Source organism: Diabrotica undecimpunctata, chromosome 2, assembly GCF_040954645.1.
Source record: "Diabrotica undecimpunctata isolate CICGRU chromosome 2, icDiaUnde3, whole genome shotgun sequence".
NCBI classification, from domain to species: domain Eukaryota; kingdom Metazoa; phylum Arthropoda; class Insecta; order Coleoptera; family Chrysomelidae; genus Diabrotica; species Diabrotica undecimpunctata.
In genome coordinates, this window is record NC_092804.1 from 70,653,290 (window position 1) to 70,678,426 (window position 25,137).

General features: G+C 33.3%; 1 protein-coding gene across 1 annotated transcript in view; it reads left to right on the plus strand.

Moving 5' to 3' along the window:
- Window positions 1–13,746: 13,746 nt before the first annotated feature.
- Window positions 13,747–25,137, plus strand: part of LOC140434667 (glucose dehydrogenase [FAD, quinone]-like) — a 38,977-nt gene continuing 27,586 nt past the window's right edge. Inside the window, exons 1-2 of the mRNA XM_072523087.1 lie at window positions 13,747–14,003; window positions 17,385–17,603. Coding sequence (XP_072379188.1) covers window positions 13,823–14,003; window positions 17,385–17,603 — 400 coding nt within the window. The 5' untranslated portion in view covers window positions 13,747–13,822. The remainder of the gene's footprint in view (window positions 14,004–17,384; window positions 17,604–25,137) is intronic.

Genomic DNA, 25,137 nt, shown 5'->3' on the forward strand with positions numbered 1-25,137 from the left:
TTTTTGCATGACAAGGCTAAAGCATTGGGTATAAAACCATTTTTTGTTCTTGCATGGATTATTGTAATACGTTTTCCTTTATTTGATGAAGTTTTTGTTGTACAGCGACCAAAAGAATCTGCCTTACCATATTTTGGAACGTGGGTTTTTCATGGGTGTCAAACCACGTCTCATCCAGGTAAACAATTTCGCTTTCACTTTCTCTGTATTTATGAATTTGAATTAAAAATTCCTTCCTCCATATTTGTAGACGAGCATATTCCATAATCACTTGGCGTTTATCGATCGTTTTTATTTTAAAGCCGTTTTTTAGAAGACATTGCCTTACTGTCTCACTGCAGCACTATATTCCTGTGTCATCTTTCCTGTTCCTCATACATGTTATAAATTTTTCTTCTAATGGTCTCCACATCACTCCGGTCTAGTTTCCTAAACATACCAGCGTCTTTTCTTTTTCTTTTACCTACTACCGGTTGTTTTATTATGGACCACACTGTGTCCATTGATCTTCGTGTTAAGGCTGCCGCTTCCCTCACTGCATTAAATTTGGAAAGTCCTCGTTCAAGGAGGGTAGTGTAAACGTCAAATATCACTTTTTTGTGTCAACTGACAAAACACTGCGCTTTACTGGTTTGTTAACACTAAAGTCTATTCTTTCGGCATTATTATTATCAACAACTTCACGAGAAGTACTAGGCTATTCTTACGGACGAAACACTTTTAAATAATATTGTTTTATACACAAATTATCTTCCTTTATGAAAAACAAATAATTAATGAAATTGTCATAATATTATCTTAGTCTACCTGTTCCCCAACTTAGAAAATATAATTACGATTTTAAATATATCGTGATTGGTGCTATAGGTAATATCCAAAATAAGACCATTCCAAGAAATGATTTCCATTGACTTTCACTGATGAGACGTAATAAGGTTATAATGACGGGTTATTTATAATACTCTATTTAAAAGCTAGTTTATTATCAGGATCGAAAAAATATACCTGAATTGTTACCGTTTTGGAGACTTCGAACACAAAGAATAATGAAGACAGTGTGGTCAATAACAAAATAACCGATAGTGGGTAGAAGAAAAAGAAAAGACGCTGGTTTGTTTAGGAAACTAGACCGGGGTAATGTGGACATCATTAGAAGAAAAATTTATAACATATATAAATAATAGATGATCCTCCGTTGAAAACCATCATGTATATGTTGCAGAAAGTTGACACAGGAATTAAGTGTTGCAGTGAGACAGTAAGGCAATGTCTTCTAAAAAACGGCTTTAAAATAAAAACGATCGATAAACGCCACGTGATTATGGAATCTGATAGTCTACAAATATGGAGAACGGAATTTTTAATTCAAATTCATAAATACAGAGAAAGTGGAAGAGAAATTATTTATCTGGATGGGACGTTGTTTGACAACCATGACGTTCCAAAATGTGGTTGGGCAAATTCTTTTTGTCGCTGTACAAAAAAAGCTTCATAAAGTAAAGGAAACGTATTACAATAATCCATGCAGGAAAAAAATGTTTTTATACCTAATACTTTAGCCTTGTTATGCAAAAATATTAAGGACTCCCGTGTCGACTATCATGATGACACCACGTCAGAATTATTTGAGAACTGATTTTCTACAAAGTTATTGCCAAATATACCACCAAACAGTGTGATTGTGATGGACAATGCCAGCTACCACAATCGTATGGCATGAGCTAAAAACATCGGTAAGGAGAAGTAATGTTTCGCTTAACCTAAATTCATTTTTATTTCGTCTAATTGAATTAGAAATGGAGAAAATAACCAATGACAGCTGGAAAAATACAGATAAGGTGCTCAAAGAAACAATTATTATAGATCTAGATAACGAACAGTGATAGTGAAACCGACTTGTCCATATAATTTTTTTTAAATGTAAGTACTTTTTGATATTATATTTATAAATGGTAAACTTTCTATGTCTACGTAATTTATGTATTTTTTTTTAAATTCAGTTGATAACGGTATAAAACCAGCTTTTAAACACACCCCAATTTTGAAAATAATTTTCTAAAATATTTTTGCCTCTGTTTTTTTTTGTACTCTATTTAGAAATGATAAAGTTTTGTAAATATGTGAATGTAGTGTATGTAAATATTTTTGCAACTATTATAACTTTAGTAGACAATGATAAAGACCGGTTTTTAAACACACCTAACAATCGAATAAGTAATGCAAATCGAAAATATAAGTGCGATCCTGTCCAGAGACGATTCCCCGCTGCCTTGCGGTAGACACTTACCGATAATAAATATTAATGAATCTAGATCTCTGGTAGGACCATACCTAACATTTAAAGAATGTCTTCTTCTAAATGTGCCTATCTTCTAGAAATGTTGGCGACCACATTGACCCATCTTATTCTATTCACAGCAGCTCGGAATAAATCAGTTAAACAATATACATAAATTAAAGACTTTTTGATTTAATTAGAAATTATGGATTTCCATCTCGTCCTCTTCTTCTGCGTCAGATTCGGTATACGGACGGATTGGAATGATTATAGATTGACACAGTTCTTCAATGTTATTTATTATTACCAGTCCACAATCTTTCTTTGCGTGGTTTACAGTATGAGTCTAGTTATATTTTGTTGCGTTTTTATGGTTTTAATTATTGTTTGGCATCCTTCAATTTAAAAGTTGTATTTTGTCTGGCTACTTCACCTTTTACTTGATCCCATATTAACTCTATTGGATGAGTTAGTTGACAATGATAAGGTTGCAAACGCAATAACGTTATTCCTTTTGTTTTTCCATTTTGTTAATGACATATTCTTTATAGTACGATTTATGTTGCCTTGCAATTCATAATAATTTTGTTTTAAGAACGGTCTGATCATTAGGTATTGTTGTGCGATGGAGCTAGTCAATTATATTTACTTTTTTCCATGAGACCGAGCATTATTGAAAACAATGACAGCATTATTTGATAGAAAATACAATATCTGAGAAAAGTAATTCTCAAAAACTTCGAAGTTTATTTTTTCGTGGTAATCTTTAGTGGATTTTGAAACAAACTCAAATAAACGTTTCTCCACAAAACCATGTTCGCTACCAATGTGCGTGATTATTAATCTTTGACCCTTTCCTGTGAGATCATTTAAACGAGTAGAATATTCTTTTAGAAAGATTTGTCGAACTAATCTCATGCACTAATTAGTAAATTTTTGAAATCTCTTCTGCAGTCCGTGAAACATCAAATTTTTGATTATCATTTAAATATGAGATTTTGAAAGGGTAAAATATCCACTTTTTGATTTAGATTTGATTTAGATTGCAAAGCTTAAGATAATTGACTTTATAAAGTATAATCATAAAATCCTAAAATTACATTAGATAAGATTTATGGCGTTACGGTGTCTCTCTCTCTCTCTTGTTATTTCCCCATTACTGAGGATCGTTAGTTCTTCCAATATTATTAACAATTTTTCTCCATTGGTCTCTATCTTCAGCTGCTCTGAAAGTTTCGCAGAATGAGTTTCCAGCTGAATTCTTAATTTGGTCGGACCATCTAGTTGGTGATCGTCATCTTGATCTTCTCCCTGGAACGTTTTCAGAACCAATTAATCACTCCAAACTATCGTCACTTCTTCGAACCACATGACCAAAAAATTGCAGAATATGTTGCAGACGTATTGTGGGCAGCCTTTTTTAAATCTCGTGTTGGATTAGAATGGAAACATAGTCCAAGTCTCTGCCCTGTATAAAAATATTGAGAATACAAGGGCATTCACGAGTCTCATTTTGATATTTTGTCTCAGTCTTTCTAAGTCTCTTTTGATTCTTAGTCTTTTCAAACTCTAGTTAGGCGACTCATCGCATTTTTTGCCATACCAATACACAGTTACCATCGTTAGTTATACTAGACCAGAGATAGACAAAACTGTCCACTATCTGGTATTACTGTAACATGTTAGTTGAATAGTGTGGAATCTGTCAACCACCATTATTTCTGTATTAGTTTTATTGATTTTCAGACCAACTTTAGTGCTTTCGTACTCAACTCTTTCTTCTTTTTCTGGTTCTATCCTCTGTGGATGTTGATAATCACATTGGTCAATACAACTTTGTTGACAGCTGCTCTAAATAGATGTAAGATAGTCATTCCTGCCCACTGTCTGATGTTCTTTAACCACGATGTCCTTCTGCGCCCTTGGCGAATTGTTACCGTTTTGGAGGTTCAAAAAATATTTTCTTTCCATAATTTCCATTTCGGGCGTTAAATTTTATGTATTACAATATATTTTTTTTATCTCACTGTTCAATCAAAAACACAAATTTCAGAACCTGTAAATAATTTAATGCGGTGAAGGAAGCGGCAATCACGTTGATCCATACAACTTTGTTGACAGTTGCTCTAAATAGATGTATGATAGTCATTCCTGCCCACTGTCTGATGTTCTTCAACCACTATGTCCTTCTGCGCCCTTGAGATATTTTGCCTACTAAAAATCTTGCCTTGTAAAATTAGTTGAATTAGTTGATACTTCTCATTGCGCATCACATGCCCTAAGTATATCATCTTTCTGATTTTCACGATACGCATAATTTCCAGATCTTTATTCATACGTTGGATCACGGTGTTGTTTGTGACATGATGGATATAGGAAATTCTGAGCATGGGACGGTAGCATCACACGTCGAAGGCTTCTAATCGTTTGGATGTTGCCTCCGTCAAGGTCCAGGCTTCGACTCCATATAAAAGGGTAGAAAATACATAGCACCTCAAGACTCGTGTTCTTATATCAATGTTCAGGTGCATATTACATAAAATATTCGATTTAAGACAGCTCTCGTCTTTTTTATACGACATCTTATTTCCTGTGAGTGGTCCCATTCCTTATTTGGGCTGCATCCAAGGTATGTAATTTTGTCGATTATTTTCAAGGGTTCATTATTAGCTGTGAATTGGTGCTGTATTACGTCGTTTTTACTTACTACAAGAATTTTGGTCTTCTTACAGTTTAATTTCATGCCCTATCTGTCACAGGCTTCCACTACACGGTCTATTAATGTTTGAAGATCCTCCGCATTATCAGCAATCAAAACCATATCGTCTGCATATCTTAAATTGTTTATGATTTTACCATTGATTTTTATACCTTCTCTTAAACCATCAAGAGCTTCCCTGAACAGCATTTCCGAGTAAGTATGGAACAACGTCGGTGATAAAATGCAGCCCTGACGTACCCCCCGTTTTATCGTGAATTCTTGTGAGGTTTCGTTATCTACTCGTACAGTTGCCCTTTGCTGTAAGTATAAATTTTTAATTAGACGTAAATCTTTGTCATCAATACTAGATTCTTTCAGTATCTGAAATTATTTTTGATGTTGCACCTTGTCAAATGCTTTTTTAAAGTCTATAAAGCATGCGTAGACTTCGCAATTTACGTCTCGAGCTCTTTGTATCAATACTTGTATGGAAAATAGGGCCTCTCACGTTCCCAGTCCGCTTCTAAACATAATCCTGAACATCCAGAAACACTGATTTCTGTTTCTTGATCTTCCTTGAATAATTCTTCCATGTATTGCCTCCATCTCTCAAGTATTCTTTCATTTTCGTAGAGCAGATTGTTATGCTCGTCTAGCATTAAGTTATGACTTCGTGATCCGTTTCCTCCCGTTAAGTTTTTGATCTTTTTACGTAGGTTAAAAGTGTCATGCTTCTGTTCTATGGATTCTATTTCTGTGCATTGATCTTGCAGCCATGATTCTTTTGCTTCTTTAATCTTTTTCTTAATGATTTTGTTTATTTCTTTGTACCTTTCCTCAATCTTATTTCTGTGTTTTCTTCGTTCTTCCATTAGCTCTAATATTTCTTGTCTCGTCATAGCTGTTTCTTTATATTGTTTTCTGGTTTAAGTTTATTATCTACCACTGAATTACAGATATTTTTGATTTTATTCCACATATCATCCACACGTATGTTTTCTTGATTAATATTTAAGATTACCATGCTGTTTATTTTGTTGTTGATCTCCTCTTTGACTTCTTCTCTTGTGGTTTTATCTTTCAACTTCTGGATGTCTGGAAGTTTTTGTGCTATTCTTTTATGGACTTTTTTTATGTGGAGTTTGAAACGTCCTAGTAAAAGATTATGGTCTGATGGAACATCTGCTCCCGGATATGTTTTTGCGGATTTTACGGAATTCTGAAACCGTTTGTTGATGATGTAGTCAATCTGGTTTCTAATCATTTTTTTTTGGACAGTAAGCTGGAGATTTCCAGGTGTAGAGTCTTCGAGGTGGTAATTGGAAAAAGGTGTTCATTATTGCACTATCCGTTTCCTGGCAGAACTGAAAAAGGCGGTCTCCTGTATCATTTCGCGTTCCTAGTTCAAAGTGTCCCACAGTATTGGCCAACACCTCCTTTGCCTACTTTGGCATTGAAATCTCCTAGCAGGATATTCACTTCTTGTTCTTTGGTATGTTCTAGGGATTCTTTTAATTGTTCATAGAATATTTCTATTTCCTGCTCTGAGCTTTCCGAAGTTGGAGCATATGCTGGAATAATGTTCACGTTAACTGGTTTAGCATTAATATTGAGTACTGCAACTCTATCTGATATTCCTATAAAACTAAGTACATATTTGTTAACTTTTTTATTTACTATTATAGCCACTCCGTTTTTGTTTCTTGTTGTAGTATCTTCACAGTAGTACATTGTGTGGCTTTCTATTTTGCACTAGCCTAAATTGGGCCATCTAACTTCACTGCATCCAAGTATGTCAATGTTGAGTCTTCGCATTTCTTTGATTACGTTATTCACTTTTCCGGCCTGGAATAACCTTCGTATTTACCAATCGTCTTATCATGCTTAAATCTAAATATTTGTGGGGGGAATTCGGTAATGTTACAAAACACCGCCCGCGAAAGCTGCCAGAACCATCGCCAACACTTGATAACTTGGTATTCTTTCTTTTTGTAAGACAAATTGAATTACATTTTTATTTTTGCCCTATTACATTTATCTGTAAATTAATTAGTATGTTTAGAGAAGGTGGCCTTTTGTCCTATTCAATTCAATTCAATTTTTAAAAAATTTTCAAGGAAAAATGTAAGTATAAATTAAAATATACTTTTGTATAATAAATATGTAAACAAATGTTAGTAAACAAGTATTCAAATTTAATCCTTCCACGTGAACGACAAAGGTCAATAACTTTTGATTTGAATAGCAAGAACCCAATAAATATTAATTTTAGATTTATTAAGATCTCAGGTAGTTATCGTTAAAGATTTTTTTTTGGATTTTTTTACAAAAATTGACGCATGTCTATAGCGAAGAATCCATTAGGTTTAATAACATAATAGTCTACATTCCATTAAAAAAAGAAGTTACAGAAAGAAAAGCAAGCTGTAACTTCGTACATAACTTATCAATGCCGTAAGGATAAATTTTTATGGTCGGAAAATGGGAAACTGGGGCGTTTTCCTTTAACACGCTATGGAAGTCGTTAAGTATGAACAGCTATATATTTTAACGTCTGGTTAATAAGTAGACCTTCTTCTCAAAGTTACCTCTCTTCAATGAAGGTTGGCTACTACAATTGCAAACTCTTCTCTGTCTTTAGTTTTTCAAAATGTAGCCCTGTCCATTGTCAGATGATTCTTAGCCACAATAGTATTTTCCTTCCTAGACGTCTCTATCCCTCAATCTTTATTTTTACTATTAGTTAATCATATTGATACTTAATATTTCTTAGTATGTGGCCTAGGTATCATGTTTTTCTAACTTTCACTGTGTTAAAAAGTTCTCGTTCCTTGCTTATTCTCTGCAGCACTTCTTCGTTTGAGGTATGCGATGTCCATGAAATCTTGAGGATTTTCCGGTATATCCACATTTCAAAGGCCTTTTCAATTTATTTATCATGTATGTTTTAATGGTCCACGGTTTAAATACATAAAGGAGAGTCGATCAGCATTTTGATAAACGTCATCGATTTTCGGGTTATATTAGAGAATCACATAGCAGTTTTGTATTTTTTCAAAAGACTTTCCGGCCTGTTCTATCCTTGATCTTATTTGTAGATCAGGGTCTAGGCTGCTATCGATACAACATCCCAGCTACTTGAACTTGTTAACCTGTTCTAAAATGTCCCCGTTTATTGTGCAAGCTTGAGGAACATTTTGGTTTTTTTTCGGATTGACATCACTTTGGTTTTCTTTCATTCCAAATTACTCGCAGATTGCGCTGGTTCTGTCAATGAGTCGTTGTAGAAGATTTGACAGACGAAAAGAAAAAGAATCCTTGACAAAAAAATAAGAGTTGACAGACGAAAAGAAGAATTAACAGTTACAGTCTGCAAAAAAGAAGACTGGGCAGATAACACGACGCAAAGAAAAAGATTTGATAATTGAAATGACAGCTGACGGCTGCAGATAAGAAGAAGACTTGACCAGGCCCAACCGCCCCTGCTCAAGTCGGAATTCACAATCAAGATCGGCGTATCTGATGCTGTTAATAATTACTCCATTCACTTTAACTTCATCCTTGGGATTCTTCAGTGCCTCTTTAAATATAAACTCGAAATAAAGATTAAATAGCAAGGTTGACAAAACACATCCTTGCCTAACATCTTTCCTAATTTTTACTTCTGCCAACGTAAAACCTTCGATCCTAACTCTGGCGTTTTGGTTCCATTACAAGTTTTTTAGTAGTTTGATGTCATTCCCATCTAAACCGATTTCTTGCAAACGTTCTAATAGTAGGACGTATCTTACTTCATCAAGTGCTTTTTCAAAGTCGATGAAGCATATAAATATATTTTTCTGTTGGACATAGCATTGCGATAACAATTTAAAGACTATTGATTAAATGATTAGCGACGGTCTTATCTCGCTTATTGTTTCTAACAATTTTTCCTATTAATTCTATCCTAAGCCTGTTTTAAATAAATGAATAATTTGTATAACTTTATCTTATAATCACAACCTCTCTGGGTCTGCAGGGCTCCAGCAGAGTAACTTCGATAGGCAAATGAGTTTCAGGCTGGATGAAAGAGACATGGTGAACATATTGATGAGAGCATAGATAGAATGGAGAGAAGTGCAGTGTCTGACAGAGGAGAAAATCGAACCAGGGATCTGAAATCTTATTTCTTTTTTCTCGAGAGCCAAGTACCTACCAAAATTAGTTTATGGCTCACGGAAATATTTTCGTTCTTTTGATTTCTTTTGGTAATAGGCAGTTCTTAAACAATTTTTTTTCTGATTTATGGTGATAGGTATGGTTATTTGTAAGTATTTCCTTAATATAATATACCTAGTTACTCTTCTTTTAAGGTGACGTATAATATATGGATTTTAGCTGTCTGCCAGAATGCAACGGATACCTTCTTATGCTCTGACTGGAATCTGGCAAGACGACAATTAAAAAGAAACAGCTTTCGCAAAGCATCGGATCATATTTTTTGTGAATTGGAAAAATACATCAGGCCTTTTTACTGGCATCTTCTCTTTTTCCCAAATACCTCCAATTGAGTTGGCTAGTTAATTTTCTAATACATATCACGACATTGTTTTATTGACCATACAACACAATGGCAATCGTTGTGACATGTTACACGTTTCCACCTCTATATTCATTTTACAGTAGGTACGAATTGTCGTAATTATCACATTGACATTAAAAATTTCAAACGAAGTTCTGAAAGAATAAACAAATAATTAATAAAACTGTATACCGTCCAAGAAAAAGTGCAACTTGTAACATGATACGTTCAGGGTCATTCGATACGCGAAGTAATTGATTTATTTAGTGTTGCCTTCGAAAATAGACCCTCACCAAGTGTTACAACAGTTAAAAATACCATTAAACATACAAAAAGTGTCATGAAGGTAACGAACCACGTGTTAGACCTGTCGATGAGGAGCGTCAAAACAGGGATATTGATATTTGTGCTTTTGTGGAAGCTAGTGAACCCTGCAATAGCGTACAAATTTCGAGGGAAGGTAACGTGAATGCTCGAACTATCCAGCGAGTTCTCAAAAGGAATGGGTATCACTGTTTTAAGATACAACCAACACAAGAACTGTTTCCGGAAGATAACTTAAGGCGGATGGAGTTTTGTGCATTTATGTTAGATAAACAGAATGAAAATGTACACTTTTTAAAAAATATTTTATTTTCTGACGAATCTTCATTTTCATTACATAAAAAACACAATCCATCAGTTGCAAGGTATTATTCTCGGAAAAATAAGCACTTCAATGTTGCAGTGCAAACGCAGCATCCGCAACAGTTAAATGTTTGGACTGGAATGTTAGACGACCACATTGTCGGTCCATTTTTTATCGATGGAGACCCAAACGATTATTTATATTATATATAAATAATCAATAAATAAATTATATTAGATAATAAATTATATTAGATGTGAAACTAGATTTTATTTTCCATAAAATTCAACGTTTCGGCAGGAAACCCTTGCCTTTGTCAAGATTCAAAACGTAAAAACGGACACAGACATTAATGAAGTGACAAATTTGTCACTTCATAGAGATCAGAAAAAACAAGTAAGTATGTTTGCTTTTAGAGAAAAATGTACGATTGTGTCATATATACCCAGAAAAAATAAATACGAAATTTTACTTTCAACGATGCTCCATGACGATTTGCTAGACAAGCTAGGTAAGCCATAAAATCATAATTGACTATAATAAATTAAAACGAGGAGTAGATCTAGTTGATAAAATGTGTGCCGCCTACAATTTCGTTCAGATCACTCGGCGATGACCTATGGTAATTTTTTATTTTGCAATAAATGTAGCCGGTATCAATTCATTTGTAATAAACATCTAATGATATAGATAAAACGCCTAAAAAACTTTTTCCAGAAGTTCTCGGTATAGGACTAGTAAACGATTATCTGCAATGTCAAATTTTGAATAAATGTATTCCTAGATCAATTAGGTCAATATAAAAGAAATTTGCCGTATTGAAGAACAAATTGTTCCAGCACCAAACCCATAACCTGATTGTCGAGGTCGTTGTTTATACCGTAGTAGACAAAAAAATAGGCCAACCAGATATACCTGTCAAAAATGCCAAATATTTGTGTGCTTGATGAAACAACTTACTCTCTAAAGAACATAAACATCATATTAAATTAAAAAAAAAAAAAGATAAAAATATTAATGAAAAATGTGATTATTAAAAAAGCTCCAGAGTTTTAAAGATCATGACTTCAGCTTTTTCTTCCTCGCTATACAGCAATCTGTTTTCTTCGTGTAGTGGTGGAATCGGTTTTGTGTCCTTTCGGAATATTTTTGAAAGCTTTCAGAATGCAGATTTGTTTGGATTTAGTTTTTGGATATAGGTATCTCAGTTTTTGTTCCTGTGATTTGCCAATTGCTTCTTGACTTCCCTATTCAGTTCGTTAGCTATCCTTTTGTCTTCTTGGTTTCTTGTTCTGTTGGCCCTTCTTCTATTCCTATTGTTTTCTCTAATAAGATCCTTTAGTTTATCGCTAATATATCTGAATATTCCTTTTAGCGCTGTGGTTACTTTTTATTTGGAGCTGGCATCGATAGCATTTTGTATTGTTTAACCACACTTTTTTTGAGTTCTACTATTGTGGGTATTGCTCCGATGTTCTCGCTCACAATTTTTCTGAAGTTTATCCAGCTTGTTGTCTTTTCCTTGTGAGGCTACAAATAGTCTAATTCTATTGCACCTAGGGTCAGGATGATTAGACTGTATGTAGAACTGCCTACATTTAATGAGTGTATTTTATATTGTTGACCCACGTTCTGTAGGATTGCTATATCCATATATATGGGAAGTCTGTGTCATCCGTGGAAACACGTTAGATCTATTGGAACGATCACGTAAGTGTTGTTTCTTTCTTCAAGATAGCCACATAGTAGTCTCCCGTTCCAGTTTGTAGCACGGTTATGCCAGCTGGGCGATCGTGCGTTTAGGTATCATCTGATTACATTGGACTATTCTGAATCTAAAATGATGTTGAGGTCCTCATTAAAGATAGAATTTTGCGATCTAACATACACTGAAACAATTTTCAACGTCTCATTTCCCGTCATGATCTTTACTATAGTGGATTCTATAGTATCCAAATCATCTGGTGTAGGTACTATAATGTTTTATTTCTTTGTTTTTACCAAAATAACTGTACCTCCTGATTGTACCCTGTGATCGTTTATATAGATGTCATAGCCCGAAAATTTGATTTTCACTGTTTCCTTTAATTTTTTTCTTTTAGAACTATGACATCTAGGTTAAGTCGGTTGGTAAACTCATCCAGTATGTAAGTTTTTGATCTTAGCCCTTCTGAGTTCCTAATTCGAAGATCGTTCTCTTACCTTAGCATTGTTGTTGTCTACCAAAACTTCACATTTCATTCATGACAGCTGTCATTTGCTCTACTATCGTTGCAAAGTTCGTATTTGCTCATGGAAACTTGCTATGGGGCTTTCTGTTTGTTTCGTTACTGCTATTTTTAAAGCGTCTTCTTTTAGTGTTAATTTTTTTGCTATTTGTGCATAGCTGACATTTTTGCGGTGTCGTACTTTGTACTTTTATCTGAGGAGAAAAAGGTTCTCCAAGAAACTTTAAAGCAGTCTCTATAAGTAGCAGTATGGGCTTCCCCACAGTTAGCTCATTTTGGAGTCAGTGATCCTGTGTTTTGGGCATTCATTACTTAGGAGGTTGTCACCACATTTGACGCATCTTGAGTTACTTGCTATTTTTAGAATTATCTCCGGTGGTTTGGGCTATACTTTCGTCGTTGCTGTTTGTTCTGGCGCTATATTCTTAGCTACCTCGTTTTTATTTTTCTTTCCTGCTGTTTCTGTTTCGATTTTTTATCGCACTCTTTGTCTTTTTTTATTTATTTATTTATTTATTGATTTTAGTCTGCTTTTCAGCAGCACTTATTTTAGCAAGGCTTGTCAGCTTGTATTTTTTCATGAGACCCTCAATTTGGCTGCTGTACTGCTTACGTATTTGTTTTATTCCCTGCCTCATTTGCGTTATTTCCTCAGGCAATGTTTTCTTTGCCTGGGATTGTTTAGCCAGAGTATTCACCGGTTGACTCATGTTGCTGTCCGATTTTTTTATTCTTTTTGTTTGCTAAGACTCCAAGTTATTGCCAGAGCGTTGCCTATTTCTATTTTTACCGTCTGTTTTTGACTCGCTGTCAGAAGAGCAATGTGAGGTTGTATGGAAGCTCTTACTTTCTGTTAATATATCTTCAAAGTTGTCTTATTCGCAATCTAGAAGATTGTTGTCTACTGCGATATTATTTGAGTTTAAGTTTATTAACAAGTTCTCATGGAAAGGGATTAGGATTAGGATTTTCTTTATGACAATCGTCTTAGTGTCCTAGTGTTAATTAAAATATTCTGCCGCAGTGTTTCATAAATGCTATAGTTATGAGGCTTTTACTATATTCCTACATATTTAAAATATCATATTTATTTACCACTGAGTAGAATCTTTTCCACTTCTTCTGTTTTTTGTAGGATTTTCGCGTGGATCTGATTCTTTGCATATTTAGCATTGTATTTAAGTGTTTCATGACTGTTAGTCCTTTCTTTTCTTATCATGGTTGAGAAGTGTTTTAAACTTATAACATTACTGACAAATGATTTAAATGATCAGATAATTTAAATATAATAAATAAACAACTATGTTGTAAAATAAACACTGTAAATATTTCATGCAAATTTGAAAAATTTATCTTTAAATAATTACTGTTCACTTATTGTTTAAACAGTTGATGTTTGTGAAACAAAACAAATATTTTATGTAAAATGGAAATATGGTTGTTGAAAGTGTTAATGTTTTTTTATTTTTTTACAAGAAGCAATACACAAACAGTTGAGACAGTTGAATACTATGAAGATATTATAAAGAAGGGTATGGCTAATAGTGCTAACTATAAGGAACCGATAGATGCAAGCATGTATAAAGCACCTAAGGCACCTATTAAATGTAAGTATTCTAGTTGCCGGAATGTAAAATTTTATATATCGAGGGCTGAGAACCAAAGGGTTCCAAGCGTCATTCATAAAATTTTTCAGTTTGCTGTTGCTGTCAAATAAAACGGTTCTGACAAAATTATACTTTACCAGATATGTTATATGTTAATGTTTAAGGATTTGGTAATACAGAAGAGTAGAAAATTAACTTTTATATATAAACTGTTTCGTTTCAGAAATCAAACATTTTATGCAATTCTAATCTTTCAGTGGCATCCATTTATACTCACTCAATATGCTCTAGACATTTCCCAGATCAAAACATATAATGGCACAAAATATAATATATTATTTGCATTGCACATTTTAATGTACAAATCATACATTTTTGTACGTTAAATGATGGGTCTAGATATCTTGTTTTTGAATCTTTCCTACAATAATGTGTCCCTACATAATATGGTGTTGTAGTATGTGTTGTGTTATTATCTTTGGTCGCTTTTCCTCTTTTATCAGTGTGGTGTGGCTGAATCACTCTTCTGTAAATGCACAGTGTACCTATATGAGTTATTGGCTTGTGCAAAGCATATTTAAGAAAAAAGATTTGTATTTTGTTTCAGTACTGCGTTTTCTCTTAACTAAAATTCTCTTTGTTACATTTAATATAAATGCATCCTTTTTATTTTAGTCTAATGAGTAATACCTGTTTTTTTGTCTCTAATCTGTCTTCGGGGTTAAATTTTTCATTACAACGGAAACGACAACTGTGGTTGCATTCTGTACGTGTATTAAGCTTTAGCAGGCCTAGCTATAACTTTAGCCGTGATGTAGTTTTTTCCTTGTTGATAATTCTCCTCGTTGTGTTTTATTCCACATCTGGGGATTACGCTTTCGTTTTTGAGTCCTATTTACCTGCTTCATTGGGGTTTGTTCCGATTTTGATTCATAACTGTAGTCTACTAAGCAACAAATGGCATTATTCCTACAAAATGTGTTTGTGTAAAGGATAGGTATAAATACTAATAGGAGTTATGGCATGATACTATGATTAAGAAGATAAGATATTGCGCATAAGTCGTGACGTAATTGGAGAGCTGCACGTTCGTAATGTTAGTTTTTTGTATGTGTCAATAAATAATCTTTAATAAATAGTTTGGAGATATCCTTTTGTGTACGATTATTGTAATTATTAAACCTTTTTTTAATATTATTATTTTGCTAATCGAATAATTTCATCACAGAATGCATAAAAATCCCATTTAACTTTAACAAGAATTCAAATTCTGCTATCCAATGACGGCATGCGCGAACACGACCGATTTTGTGCTACGGGAAGATCCTATCTTGTTATTCATAGTATCATGAGTTATGGTAACCGCAATATTTTATAGAGTGAATTCCCATTGTACAATTTTTAGTGAGTAGGTTAAAATAAACAATTACTATGACACTATTATCCATATTATAAAGCGGAAAGATGGAATTAATAGTACAGAATTGAGAAAGAATCAGGAACACGATAAATTGATCTATAAAATGTAATTGATGGTATGTAGTCAGTTATTGCAATACTGATATTTAGGAATGTAATAAAATTATAACTAACTACATACCAACAATTACATTTTATAGATCAATTTATCGTGTTCCTGATTCTTTCTCAATTCTGTACTATTAATTCCATTTTTCCACTTTATAATATGGATAATAGTGTCATAGTAATTGTTTATTTTAACCTACTCACTAAAAATTGTACAATGGGAATTCACTCTATAAAATATTCCGGTTACCATAACTCCTAAATAAAATCAAACAAATATGTCATTTACTTAGATATGCTAAAAAAATTTAAATTTTTATTCTTATAGTTGTAAGTATTAAAATATTTACTGTGTTTACATATAATAATTAATTATTCTAATAAATTTACAGTTTTCTCCTGAAGAAGTCACAAAATCGTGACGAAATATTGAGACTGAACAAATAGAGTTTTATTTCCTGACCGATTGCTGATACTATAAATCAATATTTAAAACAGTACGGTCGAAAAATAATTTGAAATATATATATATATATATATATATATATATATATATATATATATATATATATAATTTTCTTATGCTGTCCGTCTGTATGTCTGTTTGTAACGAAAACCCCAACACCACCTATCCACAAAAACTGCAAGTATCTCTGTAGGAGGTGACGATCTCTGCAACATATAGCGGTAGAAGAGAATGTTGTTCTATAAAATACTCTTACAATGACGGAAGAAACAAATATTGCGGCATTTCCAAAAGGGCAATACATCATATCTCCCTTGTTATTGGTCCGATTGGAGCGTGTGATGCCTTAAATGAAAGGGGATGGGATAACGATAATATTAGGATGTAAAAACAAACAAGGCGACTATCAAAACGGCACTACATCTTATCTTAGATAAACAATCACTACTATTAGACCGAAGTCTGTTTGTTACTAGTGGCAAACATAAGACTATAGCTTACTTGTACTTAGTGTACCATTTCGTGCGTCTTAAAACGTTTTTTTTTTCGTATTCATATGTATTTAGAATAACAAAATAAATCTGCATAGAATATTTTTTAAAGTGAGAAAACAAAAGCATTTTAGTAGAACATCAAACGTTCTAGAATTATGATGGGTTAGAATTGGACCACATTCTAGTAATGGTTGTGTTCAAAAAAATAGGGCTAAAAGGAACTATAACGCTAAATGGGTTTTATTGTTTCATATGGGCAATGTACCACCAAATATAAAAAAACCGCGGAGTGCTACCATTTTGAGGGGTGCATATTTGAGAAAGAGGTCTAGTCTCTGTGCGAATTCTGTACAGTTTCGTACATATAACTCTAAGAAAAGTTGTTCAAAATTAAATTTCCTATCGAAATGTCAGCTGTTTAAGTCAAAAATAATTTTTTTTAATATAATATTATCAAAAATCGAACCAAAAAAAAGAAATACCCGCGATTTTTCTTTGTTGTCCGATGAGTTTTTTCTATGGTAGTATATGTATATGCATTGCTTTACAGAAAAAAAATCACATACAATTTATCCTTCTTCAAAAAAAGACGTGTGGTAAAAGTATTTATGATTTACAGTATCCCAGATACCATTTTATTTTCTCTATTTTTTCGCATACATTGTTCTATAACTTTTTTCTACGCAGTTTTAGTTATATGTTGTTGTATGTATGTTTTTTCGCTTAATTTTTTTGAATATATTTTTATCAAAAAAAAATTATTTTTAACTTTAAAAGTTGACATTTCGATAGGGAATTTATTTTGAACAACTTTTCTGTAGCAGTATCTAAATAAACTAGTTATGAATATAAATATAATGATATACTGGTATAATAGTTTTATTTGGATTTCAGATTTTGGTTCTTATGATTTTGTTATCATTGGAGGAGGCGTAACTGGATCAGTCATTGCCAGTAGACTTTCAGAAAGAGCGGATTTTAGAGTATTAGTCATAGAAGCTGGAAATTTTACGGATAACGGTATAATACAGTTTCCAGCATTTTCAGTATTTGGTATCTTGTCTGATTACAATTGGGCTTATAAAAGTATTCCCCAGAATACGGCATGTCTTGGTAAGTAATCATCATCATCATCATGCAACCTCTTCTGTCCACTGCTGGACATAGGTCTCTCCCATTTTTCGCCACTCTTCACGGTTCTGTGCTTCTTGTTGCCATTCCTTGGATATTCGTCCAATGTCGTCCATCCAGCGTGTTGGTGATCGTCCTCTGCTGCGTTTGTCTTCTCTTGGGCGCCATTCAATTAGTTTTCTGGTCCATCTTGTGTTTTTCAGTCTCGCTATGTCACCTGCCCAATTCCATTTCAGCTTGGCTATACATTCGACGACATCACTGGTAAGTAATAAGTTGTATTAAATATTAATTAACCCATACAAAATTGGAGCCTCCATTTATGTTTTTTGAGCACATTTTTCATTGTTAATTTTTCATTTAACAATCAGTCACCTTTATGGCGTTTTTGCTATATATGGGTTCTATTACACTTTCTTGTTTTTGATACACTGGTTTATATTTTTCATTTCACATCGCTTTATAATTTCCTTATTTCTCATTCAATAATTTTTGTGTCTTGGCCGGATCAACTTTTGCTCCCGCAGTGAATGATCTTATATGCCTTATTATTGTTTTATAGTTTTTGTTTGGGTAGTTTTGTTTCTCGCTAAAATTTTGTTCAACGATCCCTCTGCTCTGTTGAGCTTATTGACCTAATATAGCAATGTTTGCACTTTTCTGTGGCTAGATAATTTGATTCCCAAATATTCCACTTCCATTGCTATGTTACAATGTTTTGTTATTAACACATAATTTAAATCTTCTTGGTTTCGGTGACATCGCTATTAAATTATTTAATTTCATTTTCTTCTTCGTCTTGACCTGTGGGTGACCTCTGGCCTTCATTCTGTGGTTGATTTTTTTGTGAGTGCATGTACCTGTATGACAATTATTAATAATATTGCCACCCCATATTGTTTGGCTGAGTTATATTCTTCTACAGAGAAGTTGGTCTTCGATTTCTAACTTTTCACAGTTATAAAACTGTGGTACTGGTAATATTTGTAAATCCATAAACTAATTTTTGAAACCAATTCAGATTTCTGCTTTAATCTGCGCCATCTAAGAATTGCAAGGCAAAACAGATGTTGATAAAGATGTTATTAGAGACATGGGGAAATAGGAGGACCATTTATACTGACAGTCGTTCGCTGCTTTTCGCCATATCTGGTTACCGTCACTTAGTGTAGCCTGTAAACCAGTGCGGTTACCCGTGGTATTGCGTGTTGAGCCATCAATAAGAGTTGTGATTCTTATGAGAACCAGTCATCTAGAACCATCTCTGGTCTATGACTTTCGATATGGCCGCTCTGATAAAAGGTACTATTTCTATAGTAGAACCTCTCATTACAATTTTATTCAATTAAGAGGAGAGTGCGTTAAATAATAAAACACTTTGACTTTCATATTTTGCTTGCTTCTATAGTGGGCTAAGAATTTTTCAATACATCCTCGTATATTTGATGGTGGGCTTATTTGACAAAATTATCTGACTGCTGTTCAGTGGATGTAAAGCCACTGAATATTGACGGATATATGTTTTTTCTTTCTTTTGCTGTTTCTGATTTATTTTCCATGTAAATAATGCAATATGTAAGTCTCTTAATAATCTTTAATTGAGTACAATTATCGATAGCCTGTTTAATATATACAGTTTAATAATGACTTAAAATGTCATAAATATTAATTATCAAGGAATTCATGACGTGTTTACCAATTACTGAAACGCAAATTTGCATAATTTTAAAATTTGAGGACAAACACAATATATGTACATTAAAATTATAACACAAAAGCAGACATATTAATGATAAATAGCAACATATACGGACTAATAAATATTACAAACAAAAAATTATAAGAAATTCCAGCTAGTATAATTAAACAATTCGAAAAGCTCGAATTCGTTCGGAAAAATATTACCATGAGATTTTTTACATAATCATTTTCTTGAGATACTCCAAAATTTCTCAAGAGGTCACCGAGGCGAAAAGTTGTTCAAATTTTTTTAAACATTTTTTTAAGAAATTGTTACAATCAATTTTTTATGCCCGCCCAGTTTTTTTAGGTTTTTTGGATCATTATAAATAAAAAGAGTCTGTTATAAGTTTTTTCTGATGTTGATCGTTTTGGAATTATAAATAATTAAAAACTGAAAAAAAAAACCGCAAAATAACGATTTTCAACGGTTGGAAACACAAGTAAAAAATATTATTTTTAAAATCATCAATAGCTAAGTTTACGTTCAAGCCTTCTTCTATCAACTCCTGGTGAAAATTCTGCCCTTATTTTTATTTTAAAATAGTGTTTTTTAATTGTGAATAAAGTGCGTACGGCAGGTTGGGCGCTCATTTGTACAATGAGTTAAACCAGCAAAAATTTGGGCCTTAGATCTTGTTTTTCTCTCTTAAGCTGGATTTACAGTTTGACGGACTGTAGACGTAGACGCACTGGAGACGTAACAAACGGACTATACTGCATTGTCTCGGTGTTCTTTCTTGTTGGTTGGCTTTCTTTGTTTTGTGTTTTGGAGCTGGAACTGCTTCATGACTGGTTTGTTTTTGGTTGGTTGACTTTTTGGCTGTGTGATTCCACTGGTGGTGGTGGATTTCGTGACTTTTCGGCGGAGGAGCTTTCTGGGCAATCAGAGGTGAAAGGGTTGTGAGAAAATAGTCCTTGTCAGAATTTTTGTTTGCTAAAAAATATTTATAAATGTGAATTTATATGTAAACAATTTGATAAATAATAATGTATTGAATCGCGTTTCGCGTGAGCGCAGCTCTGGTTGTATCCTCTGCAATAGACAGGTATCTGTCTATTACCGATCCCTCCCTGTCTAGGCAAGCTAAACGGACTCTAAATATTATCTCAATTTATAAATTGACGGAGTGGAATTTTTGTGCATGAGTAGAAATAGTGGCTAGAGTTGATGACCATGGTACTATTATATCCTTTCATTATTTATTATTACTATTTTAAGTCATAAGTTTTAAGTGATAAGCCTAGATGGCGTAAGATTTCTAATTTCCAAGAAATATGCACATAAAGTAGAGCAATACGTAGGAATATCTGAAAGAATTGCAATGATTGGGCTAAATTTTAACGAGAACATCTCCCTGAAAATTATTCGAGTATACGCTCCAACCTCAGCACATCCCGATGAAGAGATAGACGAATTTGATGAGAAAATTCTAGTAACTAGCATGAATTATCACAGCACGTATACGATAATAATATGTGACTTCAACGCTAAGATCGGACAACGATTTGAAAGAAACCGAAAACTATATGGGACAATTCGGCTCTGGAGTTAGAAATGAGAGAGGAGAAATCTTGGTTAACTTCCTACAAGCCCACAAAAACTATGCAATGAACACATTATATAAGAAAAAACGTCAAAGAAAGTAGACGTGGCTATCCCCAGACGGAAAAACTCGGAACGAAATAGATTACATACTGTGTAACAAAACAGATATCATACAGGATGTAACAGTAATAAATACGGCGTCAGCAAGTAGCGATCACCAAATGGTTAGAGCCAAATTAGAGATAAAACATAATAAAAATAGAAATAAATTTAGAAAAACTTGGAATATAGACACAGATAAACAAAAATCTAATACAGAACAATATAAAAGCAAGTTAAAACCCGCGAAAGTATTAAATCTAGATAAACTTAGCTTAAATGAAATCAATGAAGTCATAACAAAAGAACTAATAAATGCAAGCTCAGAAGTGGCAACCGCTAACAGAAAACGAAAATACAAAATAAGTGTAGAATCACAAAACACGCTGAAACAAAAAAAGATGTTCTGAGACAAAACAAAAGAGACACTGCAGAATTTAAGGAACTTAATCGAGTAATAAGAAAACAGATAAAAGAGGACATTAAAAAACATCAAGAAGACCGTATAGAACAAGTCATAGAGAAAAACCGAAGTCTCAAATGCAACAAACCGAAACTAGGAAAGAAAAACATAATAACCATTAAAAATGAATAAGGACAACTAGAAAAAAGTAAATCTGATATAGCAAACTCAATTGAAAAGTTCTACGCCGATCTGTATCGTTCCAGAAACGATCCCCCTAACTTCTCAAAGCAAAACTTGAAAAGGCAGATAACAAATGTCAACTCAAAAGTGATAAGCCACGAAGAAATATAAAGAGCAGTAAAAGAAATAAAAAGGAATTAAGCTCCTGGAAGCGATGGATTCCTAGCAGAAATGCTGAAGGAAGGCGGAGAAGAAGCCATCACATATCTAAAAATACTATTTAATAATATCTATTCGAAGGCAACATACTCGGACAATATAATACTGCTAAAACAATACTAATATACAAAAAGGGAGACACCAGAGACCTAAAAAATTATCGACCAATTTCACTTCTTTCCTAACTTTACAAAACCTTTACAAGGATTATTACAAACAGGTTAATAAATAAGTTTGACGGATATCAACCAGTAGAACAAGCCGGATTAAGAAAAGGGTACAGCACCTGTGACCATCTATATACTTTGAAAATCCTAATAGAGAAGACTAACGAATACAATCTCCCATTATGTCTGGCTTTTATAGATTATGAAAAAGCTTTTGATAGCGTAGAACTGTGGGCAATAAAAGAAGCATTAGTCAACAACCGTATCGACTCTAGGTACAGAATGTTAATACATAATATTTACGAACAAGCTAAAATGATAGTGACGTTGGGTAATGGAATCGAAACAAGACCAATAAAAATCAACCGAGGTGTAAGACAAGGAGACACAATATTTCCAAAATTATATAACAGCTGCCCTAGAAGATATATTTAAGTCAATAGACTGGGAAAATAAGGGAATCCCTATTAACGGAAAATACTTGAACCATCTTAGATATGCAGATGATGTAGTACTAATAGCCGACACGTGGAATGCACTGAATACGCTGATTGACGAGCTTCACACAGAATCCCTAAAAAAAGGACTGAAAATAAATTTCAGCAAAACTTAATTAATGACAAACAAAGATGACAAACCTATGATAAACATCCAAGGGAGATAGATAGAACACGTAGGTGAATATATATATCTGGGTCAAAATGTGAATGTCGAGGTAAGCAAAGAAAATCAGACTACCGAAATAAGCAGACGTGTAAAAATTGGATGGGCAGTATTCGGAAGACTCTCATTCTTCTTCTTCATGTGCCTTGTCCGTTCCGAACGTTGGCAATCAACATGGCTATTCTGACTTTGTTTACGGCAGATCTGAATAGTTCAGCAGATGACAATCCGAACCATTGTGTAAAAATTGGATGGGCAGTATTTGGAAGACTCTCATTCTTCTTCTTCATGTGCCTTGTCCGTTCCGAACGTTGGCAATCAACATGGCTATTCTGACTTTGTTTACGGCAGATCTGAATAGTTCAGCAGATGACAATCCGAACCCTTGCCGCAAGTTTTGGAGTCACGAGTGTCTTCTCCTCCCTGGACCCCTTCTGCTGCCTATTCTCCCTTGAACGATCAGCTGTAGTACTCTATATTTATTATGTCTCATAACGTGACCCAAGTATTCCAACTTTCTTTTCTTTATACTTATTCCCGCCTCTTTCTCTTTACCTATCCGGCGTAGTACCTCTTCGTTGGTCACGTGCTCAGTCCAGGATATACGAAATATACGTAAGACTCTCATACGTACTTAAAAATAAAAATTTACCTCAAAGACTGCGAACCAAAGTGTCTAATTCCTTTATCCTACCTGTACTTACAAGTGGAGCTCAAACACTAAAATAAACAGGGGGAAGATCAGAAAAACTCGGGAATTGGCGGCCATATGAACCCAAAAGACCACGAGGAAGACCGCAAATGCATTGGAGCGACGATATTAAAAGAACTGCAGGACCAATGTGGAAACGTCTTACAAACAACGAGATGAAAGCGGAAAATACTTATCTAAAAATGATAGAACAAGATTTGAACTTAAATTTAGGTCCTTGGTGAATTCAAAAATAATATTTGTTGCTTGTATTTTTCAGCTTTAAAAATCATAATTTTGCGTTGTTTTTTTCACACAAAATGAAATTGTTTAATGATCAATAAAGATTATTCAACGCGTCTGACGACTCGAATATGTCGGAAAAAGCCTGTGACGAAATTGTCTGACGACGGAATTTAATTTCTGATGTAATAATTCTCATAATTTGCAGTTAGACTCGAGAAAATTTTTTTTATCTTTTCATGATATTGTAAATAAAATGGATTGTATATTAGGATATGAATAAATAGATTTAATGTCGAATATTGCATTGAAAAATATTAATTAGTTAATATAAAAATTATTGTACATTTTCAAAATAAAAAAAATGTACAGAAATAATTAAATTTACAAATTGTCTATTAATAATTTCCATCTTTTTAAGGTATGCTCCGTAAATAAAATAGTGATTCGATTTACACATACAACACTGCATTTTTTCGAATTATTTTATTAAATATTTGGGGCACATGAGTATTCGTTATTGTAACCACCACAGTAAATTCTTTAGCTTCCAAAAAAAAACGAGAATGCGCAATAAAAGAGCAAGTAAGTGTGTATATGAATAACAGCGATGAGAAAATTTAAAATTGAATCCTTGAAAAAAGTAATATATATATATATATATATATATATATATATATATATATATATATATATATTGTTATGCTATTTAAATTGTATTATATTGCTTACTTAGGAAAAATCCTGTCTATATTTATTAAATGAACTAATCTTCAATTAATCACAATAAATCAGCATTAATTAATTACAATCTCAGGCTATTTAAATTGTACGATTTACCTTTGATCGTGGATTCAAAATATTTTCCAATTGGCGTCCTAATCGGGATAGGTAATATGACCTGAATAAAATACATAGAATTTCAACTGAACTATATGTGAGATGTCCTTTATTTTAATGAAATTTTATATAACAATCAATCCTGTAATATTTGCAATATACTAACTTTAAATATATGAGAAGTTGTTTTCTATCATGGACCCAAATGTTATTTTACATTGATTTTTAATATGTGTTATAACTAAGCTCTTTTTATAATTCCTTTTTTTTTTAAGTGATCGCAAAATTAACTGTCTCTATTATTTATTCAATTTATTTAATTAATAAATGAAAATCACACTCCGGCTCTAATGAAATTTGACTGACCTTTCCTTCTCTGCCGTTGCAATTCTATGGCCACGCCACAACAAAAAAAAACCTTTCTCTGCTTCTGCTCCTATTGTGGTCCAGATGACGTACACCTTTCTCCTATCTGTCCTTGTATCTCCAAATGTTTCCGGCTTCGTCTGCTATTAATATTCTTATGCCCTTTGGTTTTCTATCTCTCTGTACCCCGTTCCTCACACTGGTCAGCTTTAACACCGCAAATAAACACACCCGGTAAATTACGTCTTCGGGACTTCAAACAAACACAAATCACAAAGCTCCTTCCTTCTTGGACGACGAAAACTGACTACCAACCTTTTTTTCTCTCTCCTATCTCATAGCCAAAATCAACC